This window comes from Panulirus ornatus, chromosome 24 (genome assembly GCF_036320965.1).
Source record: "Panulirus ornatus isolate Po-2019 chromosome 24, ASM3632096v1, whole genome shotgun sequence".
NCBI lineage: Eukaryota > Metazoa > Arthropoda > Malacostraca > Decapoda > Palinuridae > Panulirus > Panulirus ornatus.
The window spans coordinates 7,898,930-7,915,128 of NC_092247.1; the positions used below are offsets into that span (position 1 = coordinate 7,898,930).

Here is a 16,199-nt window from a genome sequence, read left to right on the forward strand (position 1 = left end):
AGGGAGCGGGTGGCTGGAAATCCTCCCCTCTCTTGTTTTTTTTTTTTTTTTTTTTTTAATTTTCCAAAAGAAGGAACAGAGAAGGGGGTCAGGTGGGGATATTCCCTCTAAGACCCAGTTCTCTGTTCTTAACGCTACCTCGCTAACGCGGGAAATGGCAAATAGTATGAAAAAAAAAAATATATATATATATATATATATATTTTTTTTTCATACTATTCGCCATTTCCCGCGTTAACGAGGTAGCGTTAAGAACAGAGGACTGGGCCTTAGAGGGAATATTCTCACCTGGCCCCCTTCTCTGTTCCTTCTTTTTAAAAAAAAAAAAAAAAAAAAACGAGAGGGGAGGATTTCCAGCCCCCTGCTCCCTTCCCTTTTAGTCGCCTTCTACGACATGCAGGGAATACGTGGGAAGTATTCTTTCTCCCCTATCCCCTATATCCTACGAGTCCATGGAGAAAATGAAACACGATAAGTTCCCAAGTGCACTTTCGTGTAATAATCACATCATGCTATACATCGAATATATACATATATATAAAAGAGAAAGTGTTTCAAGCTAGAAAAAACTGTGGAATCCATAAATTAACTATATAGCAAGCAGTGACTAGGTTTCCATGGTAATATTCTCATGACTCTGTGACATGCTGATACCTTATAAAAGGATGTCATACATTAAACATGATATGATGCACTGCACAACATTGATTCAAAAATGTGTGGCTGGTTTCTAGGAGACTGCACAAAGTTGTGGCATTGATGTTTTGACACAGTGATGTGGTAATTAGCAGAACACACATATACTAATAAAATAATGTAGTTTCTAAAAGATCACGGTCCTGAGCTCAAAGCAAAATACAGAACCATATAACTTTCACTTAAACATGACAAGCATAAAGTACTTTCTTTAGATTTAATTGTAAATGTGTAAGAAAGTATAGTGATGGCTGCTGCCCAGCAGATACACAAATATTTGGGTTATGATTTCATAGTCACTAAAAATAAAATTTCTTGTGGTGTGTGCATATACAGAAGTTCACGCCTACGGCGCTGCATGTGGCATGCCTCCTGCCACAGCCAGGTCCCCTTGTCAACAAGCTGGTTGTATCAGGTGCTACCGTTAATGAACCTAATGTCCTTGGCCAGACACCACTCCATGCTCTCTTGCTTGGTAAGTCAAACCTCTCTTACCTTCTCCAAATCATACACAGAATGTATTTTTTTTCATACATGGCACTGCATAACACATGCCTTGTTTATCAATCTTTAGTTATCTCGTTTTGATGAAAACTGTTAAAAAATATAGTAATATTCATCAGAAAAAGTAATTGTAATGTTTTTGAACTTTATACATTAATATTTATATGTCTGTTTTGTCCAGCTCCCTAGTTCATTAATCTTTAGTTATCTTGTGTTGATGAAAATTTTTAAAATTAGTAATATTCATCAGGAAAAGTAATTGTAGTGTGTTTGTACTTAATACATTAATATTTATATATCTGTTTTGTCCATATCCATTCTCATTGCTTAAATTTAAGTACATACAAGCACCCATGAGAAGTGAATGTTGAACTGTTTGTTTTAGGGTGAATACATAACGATTGAGAAGAACAAGTTCATCATACCCAGTTGCATTCTGGCATGAGTCTTGCGATTAGATGAATTGGTGCTTCTAATGTTGGAGAGATGGGAAATATTCAGAACATACAAGGACCATGACTTTTTCCTAAGTTTTTTTCAAGAGCTCGGAGTGTCTGCCCTTTCAGTAACTGTTAAGCTGCTGAAAAGGAAGAGATTCTCAATGGCAGCAAGTTGAGGCTCTCGAGAGATATGTTCTGAACATCTCTTCAGCATCATAAGCACTGATTTATTTCATCACAATACCCCTCATGTCAGGTTGTAACTTCCATACTGAATAAGATAAAAACATTTTTCAAAATTGTCATGTATTCGTCTCAACGTCCACACATCACTACACTTCTTGACCAGTGGTCTTGCCAAGTGGATGTGGCTCACTTCCTAAGCTCTGTAGGAGTCAGGAGTATCCTGTAGAGAAAAAGTTATTATTATATCTTTGTGTATATACATATGTATGTGGGTGGGTTGGGCCATTCTTTTGTCTGTTTCCTTGTGCTACCTTGCTAATGTGGGAGACAGTGACAAAGTATATCTTTATCATCATGCAGTATAAACTCAGGAACTCTTAATTTCGTTTCTCTTTAGATATTTCTGAATTATTTAATATACCATGAATAATGAAACCAACAGGCATATATTTATGTAATGTACTGCGATAAACAGCATGTTAAGCACAGAGACCTTTCCAATCACCAGTATATAAACAGGATTTCCAATAACCACCTGCATACTACATGAACTAAATATAACAAGGATTGATTTTGATGTGTGATACAACTTTCCAAATAAGCATTGCAGGCATACAGGCCAACACTGTATGTTTAAAAGCATTCACCTACTGAAAGCACAATACCCTACAAAAACCAGGAATCCCTGTACAGCAAACTAGAATGGTGTACACCACACGAGAACGAACACAAAAGCCAATAAACCACGAAAGCTCTAACAGCAATTTAGAATGATGTAACCACACATGAACACACACGAAAGCCAATAAACCAAGAATGCCTAAATAGCAAAATAGACTTGTGTACACCACACTTAACACACATAAAGGCAACAGACTGGTACTATCTAGGAAGTAAAGCTGACTCAATGTCAGTTTTTTCAATTTGCTGAGGGAGGTGTGTGGCAAAACCCACCTTCTCCTTTTGTTGTATAACATATGTAATCTGTATACTTTTACAACTGTAAGCATTTCAGATCAGTTCATTGGAATGGTGTATACCATACATGGACACAACTAACAAAGTAGAAGGAAACCATGGACACAGATATATAAGCAAACTGAAAATCCTGATCATGGACATGCTTATTAATGGTTACACTATAAACAAAACAAATAAATAAAAAGAGAGAAATACAGAGGAAAGAATGTATACCAATGTTATGGTAAAGGCACACAACATGCAAGAAATGACACTGGGTGCTGTGGCACTTAAAGAGCTTGAACTAATGCATATGGTTTACTCTTTTAACATCCAAAGGACACATGAAATATTTTTAATGATTGCATTGCCTATAAAACATTGAATACTTACCATAAGACTTCCTCATAGCACCAGCCACTTTCTTGAAGTTGTTGACAAAGGTCCCACCTGTCTCACAGCATCTGAAATATATATAGAATATCATATATTGTTCATAAAATGTATTCACTGCAAAAAAACAAAGGTTCTAACTGTATTATCAGGATAGAGGACATCACTCACGATATGTGCAAAGTGGGAGAATCACAAATATAGGCTCAGTTTGAAGCATAAAGCCAAGAAATGCAAGAAATGCAAGATACACATAAAAAACAATTAACATTATTCCTGAAAATTGTTTATACTGTATTATGTAATATAATATATTTGTTTTCTTTTAGACCACACCTAGTTATGGGACATCAGAATATATAATTTGAAGTAGTACTATGATGATCTCCCAAGAACTGACATACCGATATCATTACTGAACATATGGAAAGTTATTTATATTTCATTCATTTGCTGTTTTTATTATAGAAGCATACCTCTGTCCTCACTCCAGGTTCCCCCACTCACATGATCCACGGATTTTGACACGTCAAATTCTAGTTAAGGTACCTGTGTGAAGCAAATGGTATACACCATATTCATACTTGCTTGCCTTCAGCCATTCCTGGCACTACCCCACCCCACAGGAAACAGCATCACTACCCCCCACTTCAACGAGGTAGTGCTAAGAATACAGACAAAAAAGGCCACATTGATTCACACTCAGTCTCTAGCTGTCATGTGTAATGCACTGAAATCAGAGCTCCCTATCCACATCCAGGCCCCACAGACCTTTCCATGGTTTACCCTGGTTCAGTCAATTGACAGCACGTCAACCCTGGTATACCACATTATTCCAATTCACTCTATTCCTTGCATGCTATTCCAATTCCCTCTATTCCTTGCATGCTTCTCATCCACCTGTATGATCAGGTCCTGATCACCTAAAATCTGTTTCACGCAATCCTTCCACCTCCAGTTTGGTCTCCCGCTTTTTGTTCCCTCCACCTCTCACACATAAATCCTCTTTGTGAATCTCCCCTCACTCATTCTCTCCATATGTCCTAACCATTTCAACACCCTCTTTTGCTCTCTCAACCACACTCTTTTCATTTCCTCACATCTCTCTTACCCTTTCATTACTTACCTGATCAAACCACCTCACACCACATATTGTTCTCAAACATTTTATTTCCAACACATCCACCCTCTTCCATACAACCCTATCAATAGCCCATGCCTCGCAACCATATAACATTGTTGGAACCACTATTCCTTCAAACATACCCATTTTTGCTCTTCAAGATAACGTTCTCTCCTTCACACATTCTTCATCACTCCCAGAACCTTCGTCCCCTTCCCCACCCTGTGACTCACTTCCACAGTTCCATCCACTGCTGAGTTTACTCCCAGATATCTAAAACACTTCACCACTTCCTCCAATTTTTCTCCATTCAAACTAACATCCCAATTAACTTGTCCCTTAACCCTACTGAACCTAATAACCTTACTCTTATTCACATTTACTCTCAACTTTCTCCTTTCTCACACTTTTCTAAACTCAGTCACCACCTTCTGCAGTTTCTCACATGAATCAGCCAGTAGAGCTGTATCATCCTCGAACAGCAACTGACTCACTTCCCAGGCCCTCTCATCCCCAACAGACCGCATACTCGCCCCTCTCTCCAAAACTCTTGCATTTACCTCCCTAACCACTCCATCCATAAACAAATTAAACAACCATGGGGACATCACACACCTCTGCCACAAACTGACATTCACCGGGAACAGACCTTTCTATGGTTTACCCCGGACATTTCACATGCCCTGGTTCAGTCCATTGGCAGCACATCAACCCCAGTATACCACATCGTTCCAATTCACTCTATTCCTTGCATGCCTCTCACCCTCCTGCATGTACAGGTCCCAGTGGCTTAAAATTTTTTTCACTCCAACCTTCCACTTCCAATTTGGTCTCCTGCTTCTCCTTGTTCCCTCCACCTCTGACTAATACATCCTCTATGTCAACCTTTCCTCGCTCATTCTCTCCATATGTCCAAACCATTTCAACACACCCTCATCTGCTCTCTCAACCACACTCTTTTTATTACCACATATCTCTCTTACCCTTTCATTACTTACTCGAACAAGCAACCTCACACCACAGACTGTCCTTAAACATTTCATTTCCAACACATTCACCTACCTCCTAACAACCCTATATATAGCCCATGCCTTGCAACCATATAATTTTGGAACTACTATTCCTTCAAACATATCCATTTCCCCACTCCGAGATAACATTCTCTTTTTCTACACATTCTTTATCGCTCCCAGAATACACCCCCCCCCCCCCCCCATATGACTCACTTTCACTTCCATGGGTTCATTTGCTGCTAAGTCCATTCACAAATATGTAAAACACTTCACTTCCTCCAGTTTTTCTCCATTCAAATTCACATCCCAACTAACTTGTCCCACAACCCTGCTGAACCTAATAACATTGCTCTTATTCACATTTATTCCCAACTTTCTCCTTCCACACACTTTTTCAAATTCAGTCACCACCTTCTGCAGTTTCTCACCCAAGTCAGACACCAGTGTTGTATCATCAGCGAACAACTAACTCTTTTTCCATGCCCTCTCATCCCCAACAGACTACATACTCACCCCTCTCTCCAAAGCTCTTGTATATACCTTCCTAACCACCCCATCTATAAACAAATTAAACAGCCATGGGGGACATCACACATATCTACCACAGAGCCAGCCTTCACTGGGAACCAATCACTTTCCTCTCTTCTTTCTAGTATACATGCCTTACATATGTACAGATATTATATTTCAGTTTTCTGCTATACACATGGTCACCCAACACAGCCTCAAAAAGTAATATTTGACTTCACTCTCCATGGTAACAAAAAGTGGTTGGCTCATTTCATGGACACCCTCCATATCAGTCACTCACAATGACTCTAAAAGAATTAATTCTACAGTGGAGTTCCTTGGAAGTTCTTTCTCTAAAGTCTTCAATCTCTTCTTAAAGTATCAACCATTACCTCAGGCAAACATCAGTGTGAAGGTTCTTTGGTATTGTGAATTTTTTCGTATTCAGACACCCTTACAGTTACATCACCCTAGCATCACAGCAGCAGCCTCAAATATGCACCGCTACTTTAAACAATGGGAACAGTGGCTCGCTCAGAACAGAATGTCTGCATCTCCACAGAGGTCTTCAGTCACTCTTTTAACTCCACACAGACTCGAATCCAGCACACACCATCCAATCACCTTGAATGGACAGTCTCTCTTGCTAAAGAAAACATCAACCACTCACATACAACACACACAACATTCACTTACCCCACCAGTAATATGAACACAAAAGCAACACAAACTAAATTCCCTTATGACAGTAAGTGGCACTAAATTAGGACAGGAAAAACGATCCTTCAGCATCCTAAAAAACAACCCATCATCACTAAATTATGCCTCAGCTGCTTAGTCTTCATTTTCTCTCAAGGAAATTTAACAAAACTGTAAAGCATACTGTTCTAGAACAATCACTAGCTGCCCGAGCAACCACAAACTCTTAAGCCCCTCACAAAGAAACAATATAATCCCAATATAATCCCACCTCGACATACTTGGCACTCAGTTCTGTGCAACAGCACTAGACCTCTCCTACCTAAACCACTCTACAACTAACCACCAACCCTTAGTGGAAATAAAAAGCTTACCCCCTGTCTCACATCCCCCATCCCCAACACATATAACACTGACAAAACACAAACATTGAAATAGCTTGACAAGCACTACACAGGAAACCCCCCCAACTAAGACTTAAACTCCAACCTATCAGAAACCACACTCCCCAGACAAACTTTAGTCACCTTCTCCTTGCTTATGTGCATCTGGACACCAACCATCGCCAAAATACTGCAAACCTCGTTTCAGATATACTAAGACTATGCATGTGATGCTCCTACCATAAAGACGTGTTCACATGGATGAAAGCACATCACGCTTCATGACTTGTGGACCTAGCCAGCTTTCTTATTGCTGCAGGTGCCTCATAAGGATAGAAGGGACTCCTGGAGCAGGAAGGAAATGAAAGGCATACTTAATAGTGTTACCAGACTGTCTGCTCAAGTGAAAACTCACCTTGGCTAGGCCATATCACTGGGAGAACAATCTTAGAGTTCTTAATCCGTAGTACTCTACATTTCCTTGCTATTAGAAGTGGTGCAGCCTTTACTTTTAGAAAAGTCTTGGGGAAACAGTAGGACTTTCATGAAAATTGTTCCTGTGGTAATTATGAATATAGACCCTTGTCAAAAGATTTTTTGAAGCAGATGTATTTTAGATCAAGATAATGTCCATTATGTACACTTTTTTTGTAGTATCATCTCTGGGTTATAGGTGATGTACGGAGTAACAGTGTGGTTGAGGCACTGAGAACCCTACTGGATAGTGGTGCTGATGTGAGCAGTAAGGACAATGCTGGGGAGACACCACTGCACTCAGTAAGGAATCTTCTTCGTCAGGGGCTCTATGACCGGGCAGCACAGATTGCAGACTTACTCTTACAAGCTGGGGCACAGGTTGATGCTGCTAATAATGAAGTAAGCTTCAGACTTGTTACTGAAAACTTATAAATGTGGCAAGGATAATAGCTTAACTGTTACTGTATCTGCTCTTGCAGAGGTGAAAACCTAATAACATAGTCACTAACCAAACCTCATTGAATTAAATGGTTTTCAAAAAGGGTTGTTGCTGCCTTATTCCATGAAAAATTGTCTGTTTCTGGTGTCTTCTATTATGATATGTTATTTTGATGTCATTTAGCATACTAAGTTCATGAGTTAAATTCTGAGGCAAGGACAATTATTAACATTGTGACCATCCCAAAGGGTCGAACACTCCTTACATACAGTGTAGAGCACTTGGATGACTCACTTCCCCTAACACGGGCGTTATTAAACCATGGAGCATCGGTGTGGGGAGCTGCAGATGGTAGTGACAAAGACCAGAGCGTCTTCACTTGGTTCCTCAAGGTTAGTTCCTTTTAGTTCGTATCAACTTTAATAATTAACGAACACTAAAGAAATTGCAGAAACAGGAGTCAAGTGGGGAGTGCTCGTCCTCCTTAAAGGCCCAGACTGGGTGTCTGAATGTGTGTGGTTGTAACGAAGATAAGAAAGGAGATAGGTAGTATGTTTGAGGAAAGAAATCTGGATGTTCTAGCTCTGAGTGAAACGAAGCTCAAGGGTAAAGGGAAAGAATGGTTTGGAAAAGATTTAGGAGTAAAGTCAGGGGGTGGTGAGAGGACAAGAGCTAAGGAAGGAGTAGCACTACTCCTGAAGCAGGAGTCGTGGGAGTGTGTGATAGAGTGCAAGAGTAAATTCTAGATTGATGTGGTAAAACTGAAAGTGGATGGAGAGAGATGGGTGATTATTGGTGCTTATGTACCTGAGAAGAAATGTCATGAGAGGCAAGTGTATTGGGAGCAACTGAGTGAGTGTGTCAGCAGCTTTGATGCATGAGACCAGGTATTATTGGTGGGTAACTTAAATGTGAAGGTGAGTAATGTGGCAGTTGAGGGTATAATTGTCATACATTAGGTATTCAATGTTGTGAATGGAAATGGTGAAGAGCTTGTGAATTTGTGTGTTGAAAAAAGATGCGATTGGGAATACCAGGTTTTAAAAAGAGATATACATATGTATGTAGGAGAGATGGTCAAAGGACATTATTGGATTACATGTTAATTGATAGGCATGTAAAAGAGAGCCTTTTGGATGTTAATGTGCTGAAAGGGGCAGCTGGAGGGATGTCTGATTACTATTTTGTGGAGGTGAAGGTGAAGATAAGTTGAGGTTTTCAATAAAGAAGAGAAAATGGGGAGAAGATAGTGGTGAGACTAAGTGAGCTTGGAAAGGAGACTTGTGTGAGGAAGTACTAGGAGAGACTGAGTGTAAAATGGCAAAAGGTGAGGGGAATGGGTGAGGAATGGGATGTATTTAGGGAAGCAGTGATGGCATGTGCAAAAGATGCATGTGGCTGGAGAAAGGTGAGAGGTGGGCAAATTCGAAAGGGAAGCAAGTGGTGGGATGAACTAAAGTTGTCAGTGAAAGAGAAAAGAGAGGCATTTGGATGATACAAAGAAGGAGTGCAGATGACTGGGAAATGTATAAAAGAAAGAGGCAGTAGGTCAAGTGGAAGGGGCAAGGGTTGAAAAAGAAGGCAACTGAGGGCTGGGGAGAGAGTATCATTAAACTTTAGGGAGAATAAAAAGATGTTTTGGAAGGATGTGAATAATGTGTATAAGACAAGAGAATAAATAGGAACATCATTGAAGGGGGCAAGGGGGGAAGTAATAACAGGTAGTGATGAAGCGAGGAGATGGAATGAGTATTTTGTAAGTTTGTTGAATGTGTTTGATGATAGAGTGGCAGGTGTTTTGGTTGGGGTGGTGTGTGAAGTGAGAGGGTCAGGGAGAATGGTTTGGTTAAGAGAAAAGAGGTAATGAAAGCTTTGCGGAAGATGAAATCCGGCTAAGCAGTGGGTTTGGATGGTATTGCAGTTGAATTTATTAAGGGGGTAACTGTGTTGTTGATTGGATGGTAAGGATATTCAGTGTATGTATGGATCATGGTGAAGTGCCTGAGAATTGGCGAAGGGGATAAAGATGAGTGTTCAAACTACAGAAAACTACAGAGGCATAAGTTGTTGAGTATTCCTGGGAAATTATATGGGAAGTTATTGATTGAGAGGGTGAAGGCATGTACAAAGCATCACATTAGGGAAGAGCACTGTGGTTTCAGAAGTGGTAGAGGATGTATGGATCAGGTGTTTGCTTTGAAGAATGTGTGTGAGAAATACTTGGAAAAACAGGTGGGTAAATATGTATCATTTATGGATCTGGAGAAGGCTTATGATAGGGTTGATAAAGATACTTTATGGAAGGTCTTAAGAGTATATGGTGAGGGAGGTAAGCTGCTGGAAGCAGTGAAAAGTTTTTACCAAGGATGTAAGGCATGTATACAAGTAGGAAGAAAGGAGAGCGATTGGTTCCCAGTGAAGGTTGGTTTGCAGCAGGGGTGTGTGATGTCCCCATGGTTGTTTAATTTGTTTATGGTTGGGGTGGTTAGGGAGGTAAATGCAAGAGCTTTGGAGAGGGGTGAGTGTGCAGTCTATTGGGCATGAGAGGGCCTGGGAAGTGAGTCCGTTGTTGTTCGCCGATGATACAGCTCTGGTGGCTGACAAGGGAGAAACTGCAGAAGTTGGTGATTGAGTTTGGAAAAGTGTGTGAAAGGGGAAAGTTGAGAGTAAATGTGAATAAGAGCAAGGTTAATTAGGTTCAGTAGGGTTGAGGAACTAGTTAATTGGGATGTAAATTTGAATGGGGAAAAATTGGAAGAAGTGAAGTGTTTTAGATATCTGGGAGTGGACTTAGCCATAAATGGAACCATGGAAACAGAAGTGAGTCACAGGGTGGTGGAGGGGGCGAAAGTTTTGGGAGTGATGAACATGTGGAAGGAGAGAACGTTATCTCGGATAGCAAAAATGTGTATGTTTGAAGGAATAGTAGTTCCAGCAATATTATAGGCTGTGACGCATGGGCTGTGGATATGGTTGTACAGAAGAGGGTGGATGTGTTGGAAATTAAATGTTTGAGGACAATATGTGTTGTGAAGTGGTTTGATCAAGTAATGAAAGGGTAGGAGAGATGTGTGGAAATAAAAGAATCTGGCTGAGAGCAGAAGAGGGTGTGTTGAAATGGTTTGGACATACGGAGAGAATGAGTGAGGATTGGCAGAGGATATATATATAACAAGGGTGGAGGGAGCAAGAAGTGGGAGATCAAATTGGAGGTGAAAAGATGGAGTGAAAAAGATTTTGAGCATTCAGGGCCTGAGCATACAGGAGGGTGAGAGGTGTGCAAGGAATAGAGCGAATTGGAACAATGTGGTATACTGGCGTTGAGGTGCTGTCAATAGACTGAACTAGGGCATGTGAAATGTCTGGGGTAAACCATGGTAAGGTTTGTGGGGCCTGGATGTGGATAGGGAGCTGTGGTTTTGGTGCATTATACATGACAGCTAGAGACTGAGTGTGAATGAATGTGACCTTTTTTGTCTTGTTTTCACGGTGCTACCTTGCTGACGCAGGGGTTAGCGATGCTGTTCCTGTGGGACAGGGTAGGGCTGGGAATGGATGAAGGCAAGCAAGTATAAATATGTACGTGTATATATGTATATGTTTGGATATGTGTTTGTGTATATGTGCATTAATGTATATATATGTGTACACGAGTGGAGGGGCCATTCTTGTTTCCTGGCACTACCTCACTGATGTGGGAAGTGGCAATCAAGTATAATACATTTTTTTTTTTTTTTGCTGTCTCCCACGTTTGCGAGGTAGCGCAAGGAAACAGATGAAAGAAATGGCCCAACCCACCCCCATACACATGTATATACATACGTCCACACACGCAAATATACATACCTACACAGCTTTCCATGGTTTACCCCAGACGCTTCACATGCCCTGATTCAATCCACTGACAGCACGTCAACCCCGGTATACCACATCGATCCAATTCACTCTATTCCTTGCCCTCCTTTCACTCTCCTGCGTGTTCAGGCCCCGATCACACAAAATCTTTTTCACTCCATCTTTCCACCTCCAATTTGGTCTCCCACTTCTCCTCGTTCCCTCCACCTCCGACACATATATCCTCTTGGTCAATCTTTCCTCACTCATTCTCTCCATGTGACCAAACCATTTCAAAACACCCTCTTCTGCTCTCTCAACCACGCTCTTTTTATTTCCACACATCTCTCTTACCCTTGCGTTACTTACTCGATCAAACCACCTCACACCACACATTGTCCTCAAACATCTCATTTCCAGCACATCCATCCTCCTACGCACAACTCTATCCATAGCCCACACCTCGCAACCATACAACATTGTTGGAACCACTATTCCTTCAAACATACCCATATAAATAATAAAAAGTTTAGTGGTTAACATTGGATATCATGTATACCATAAATCAAAAGGATAAATAACATAAAATGTGTTGATCCTGCAGGCTGTGATTACTCACCGGAGAGTGGAAAATTGTTCCTATACCATCACCATCCTGTCTCATATGATGGCTGATAACCCAAGGAGAATGCATCAGCATGTCCTGAGAACTATGTTTAGACAGTCTAGGTGTTATAAGGTATGTTTTTACTGAATTTGAACAACAGTAATGCTTGACTTGGTGTGAAAATACTCAAAAATCAGTAGATGCACGATGCATCATAAGATTCAAATAATATTTTCATTGCCCACTTGTTTATCTCCTCAGATAAAACCTTCAATTACTAATTTGTTTTGGTGTTTAAAGAGAAATGAATCACATGACATTCCAACTTCCTTAACTATAATGAGAGAAGACCCACACTGCAACCTGCATTTCCCTTTCAGATACTAGGACCAGTATTCTTGGAGTTGAAGACTCTTATGATGCCCCACTGGATGCAACCTGCCAGCCTGACCTCTCTGTGTTGGCGCACTATCCGCAATTCGCTCACGCCAAAGAGAATATACTCTGGAACTCCTCAGCTAGGACTCCCCCCACCATTGCAGTCATACATTCTCCTGGGAGAACCCACCAGTAGCCATTCCTAGCCTTAGAAAATAATAGTTTTCTTAGAAATATAATTTGGCAAAATCAGTATGAATAAACAATAGTGGATAAAATACTTCAGCTGATCCTGTAGTGAAAATGAACATCACAAAATATAACTTTTGGTGATCTTTCATGATGGAAAAGGTGAACAGACATATATAGTGATCTTACAAAGTAAAGGTGAAGGAGCATTAGTGGACTTAAACACTGGAAGTGAAAAACATTTGTGGTGTTTCTGGTTATGAAAAAACATTTTTGTTGACTTTATGGAGCAAAGAATTTGTGCCCTTAAACAGAAACCTTGAAGAAACTTGCAGTAATGGTATTCAGCACTTGCAGCTTCAAAGGTCTCTCAAAACAAAGACAAAACTGAAAGGTTTCCTGGCTGTGGTAACTTCTAAATAAGTCATTTATGTGAAATCTTTAAGTTATGAGAGTTTATATTTTTTTCTATATTCCAGATGGTATCATTTTACCATTAGTATAACTTGTAGATGAAATGTTACTATTGCCTTGTCATCTTTAAGTTACAACTTGGATCTCTTTGACTCACTTCATCCTCTTGGGCTTTCATATATCACCAAGCTGTTTTCATGTCATGTTTGTGCAAGTGTATTAACTTTTTTTGCCGTTGGTATCACCTACTTTTTCACCATCTAGCTTAGGAGTTCCAGATTGCAGGGGTCATGCTTGCCAGCACTATACTTGTGCCTTACTTTACCAAGTTAACAGTACATCAGAAATAAATATTAATGTAAGGCAAGTCCATGTCTTTAAAATACGTTGCATTTTTTCAGCTTCTAGAAGAGCCTTGACATTAAAAACTGATCTGCCTCGCAAGTCTTCCTCTTCTCTGAGGGGTATTATGTACAACAGATTAGTGAATCATATCCTTGAGTATCTCAAGAAAAATCTTCCTTAAACAGGTGCTAAACTTGTAACATTTAACCTGATTCACAAATTAATATAGTAGTGCCAAATAGCAAAGAATAAATGTGGATTATACACAGGAATTGCAGTTTATGGGTTTTTTCCAGAAAGTATCACTTGCCTAATCTGTTACATCTGGATACTGATTTTTGGGCCCCTAGATGAAAGATGAAAAAAAAAGCTTCCCATTGGGTCTTCGGTCATTTTCAACTGCAATGGATAACTGAAGTCATATCAAGATGTACTGCCAAGGTTTTCTGCTATATTCATACCATACTATATATATAAAAGACATGACAATATGGTAGCTATTCTTTATATGGTCAAATTTACTCAAACAAGTACCTTTTTTTTCTTACTTCAGGCAGTAAAGGCGCTTACAACTGCTTGCGGGAGATGAAGCTAGTTGTATACTTATTACCAATATGAGTTAACTTATGTGAAAATTATTTAAGGTCACATAAACAGGTGCACGAGCTTCTCAGATATTTGAAATACAAGCCTGAAAAGATGTTTTGTTGTCTACATGCTGGGAAAGGGTAGGATATCTTTATTCTGTTTATAATTACCCCAGGACCAATTTCTATGGAAGAGTCCTGGCATTAACCAAAACCCTGCAAAGGATCATGCAACCCAAGACTGTACTACTTCCAGAAGCAGTGAAATGAAGACTCCTTTAGAATGAGAAGTTCTTTGACGAGACTGTACACCAAATGATACAACCTTGCTAGAGGTGACTTTTCACTAGCAGTGTAACCTCAAACAGGTGGAGTCTGGTAGTAAATGATAGGATGTGGTCAGAAAACTCCATCTTTGTTTAGGTTAAACTGCCTTGAAAAACTACTGTATGATAAGGTAGCAATGCATTTTCAACTTGGTATACATGTAAATTATTCTAATAAATACAACTAAGCAAGTTCATGCTCGTACATCTTACAGTACGAAGATGATTTTGCTCATATTCTATTGATGTCTAATTTATAAAATTTTAAGCCTTGATTTACTTAATTCTTTCCAGAAAAAAAGCCGACCTCCAGCCTTTCTTTATAAAAAAAAAAAAAAAAAGCTTATATAAGCACTACTCAGGATTTCTTTAAGGCCTAATGTCATTGATAATATTGGGATGAGAAACTCCAATTAATTTTATCACGAACCCCAAGTCGGTGATGGCTTTATTACGGCGGTCACTGTTCATGTTTATATTGATTCCTCAATAATACTCAGGTGTCACGACTCATTGTGAATCACAATTCATTCATTCTTGCCCAGGCAAGTCCGCCTTTTTCTCATGTACTCAGTGGATCATACAGTCTTATATATAGGTAGTCTGTGAGTAGATGAATACCTGTCGTGGTGCCTCTCCTTTGTGCTCATCATTTAAAATATTATGTTGCAAATGGATAACAAAAGCATTGTTTTGTATATCATTGGGATCATTCTGTATTCTAGTAAGACTTATAATGGTAAGTAATAAGAGGTGATCAGTAGCTACTGTTGAAATAACAAATACTGACAAGTGCCTAGAACTTAGTGACTTAGAAAACCAATAAATGTGAGGGACAAAGTAGGCAGGTAGCATGTGAGGTAGAATATTATATGGTAGTTGGTATGTGACAGATGACTGGAGACTTTCTGAGCACCTGACGAATAGTAAGCAATTTAGTCATGATGACATGTGGCTAACAGTAACAATAATGGTCCAAATAGATGAGGATACAATTTGCACCTAACGAATGTCAGTGACTTGTGACGCGACAGACTTGTGACAATATCAACCGATCCATTTCAGGTTGGGAGTAACTGAGGTATTACTAGATGACTTTCATCAAACAGCATCACTTCAAACACTACTCATGGTTGGTATATACAGTACATAGCAGAGCAAGACTAGAGGCCAGTGATTGAGTGGCCAGTACTTAACTTGTCACAGCAAAAAATGTAACTGATTACAGTGGAACTGGCACTGATAAAGAAACTTGAATGTGGTGTAAGAATGTGAGTGATAGTGTAAGGGCCTCCCTCCGGAATGGGGGCATGATCATGCTCACAACCATTGTGAAACGTCCAAACCATATTGTGAATATTTTATATATGTGCGCATCTTTGGCTGAATTTTATACCAGTCAGGGAAAATATATGTATATTTACTTATAAAATAAAGAGCCCCACGTGCCAAAAATTAATGGTTTCTTATATTCCCACTGCAAGTACATGAATGGCTGAAACAAAGAGCCCCACATGCCAAAAATTAATGGTTTCTTACATTCCCACTGCAAGTACATGAATGGCTGGAATGCTTAATAAGGATAAAAAAATTTAGAGAAAGCATTACAACTCAAATATTTTAAGGGATATTACATGTAGAGCCAGGAACAAGGAAATGGCCTCCTTTGCACACTGATACTCTAGCTAATATGTAT

At 39.6% G+C, this 16,199-nt stretch overlaps 1 protein-coding gene across 2 annotated transcripts in view; it reads left to right on the top strand.

Annotated features, from left to right (window-relative positions):
• LOC139757078 (uncharacterized) overlaps positions 1 to 15,962 on the top strand; it is a 130,285-nt gene extending 114,323 nt beyond the window's left edge. For both annotated transcript variants that reach the window (XM_071677128.1, XM_071677129.1), the window contains exons 4-8: positions 1,033 to 1,171; positions 7,581 to 7,783; positions 8,072 to 8,215; positions 12,262 to 12,396; positions 12,645 to 15,962. In XM_071677128.1, coding sequence (XP_071533229.1) covers positions 1,033 to 1,171; positions 7,581 to 7,783; positions 8,072 to 8,215; positions 12,262 to 12,396; positions 12,645 to 12,848 — 825 coding nt within the window. In that variant the 3' untranslated portion in view covers positions 12,849 to 15,962. The remainder of the gene's footprint in view (positions 1 to 1,032; positions 1,172 to 7,580; positions 7,784 to 8,071; positions 8,216 to 12,261; positions 12,397 to 12,644) is intronic.
• The last annotated feature ends 237 nt before the right edge of the window (positions 15,963 to 16,199 follow it).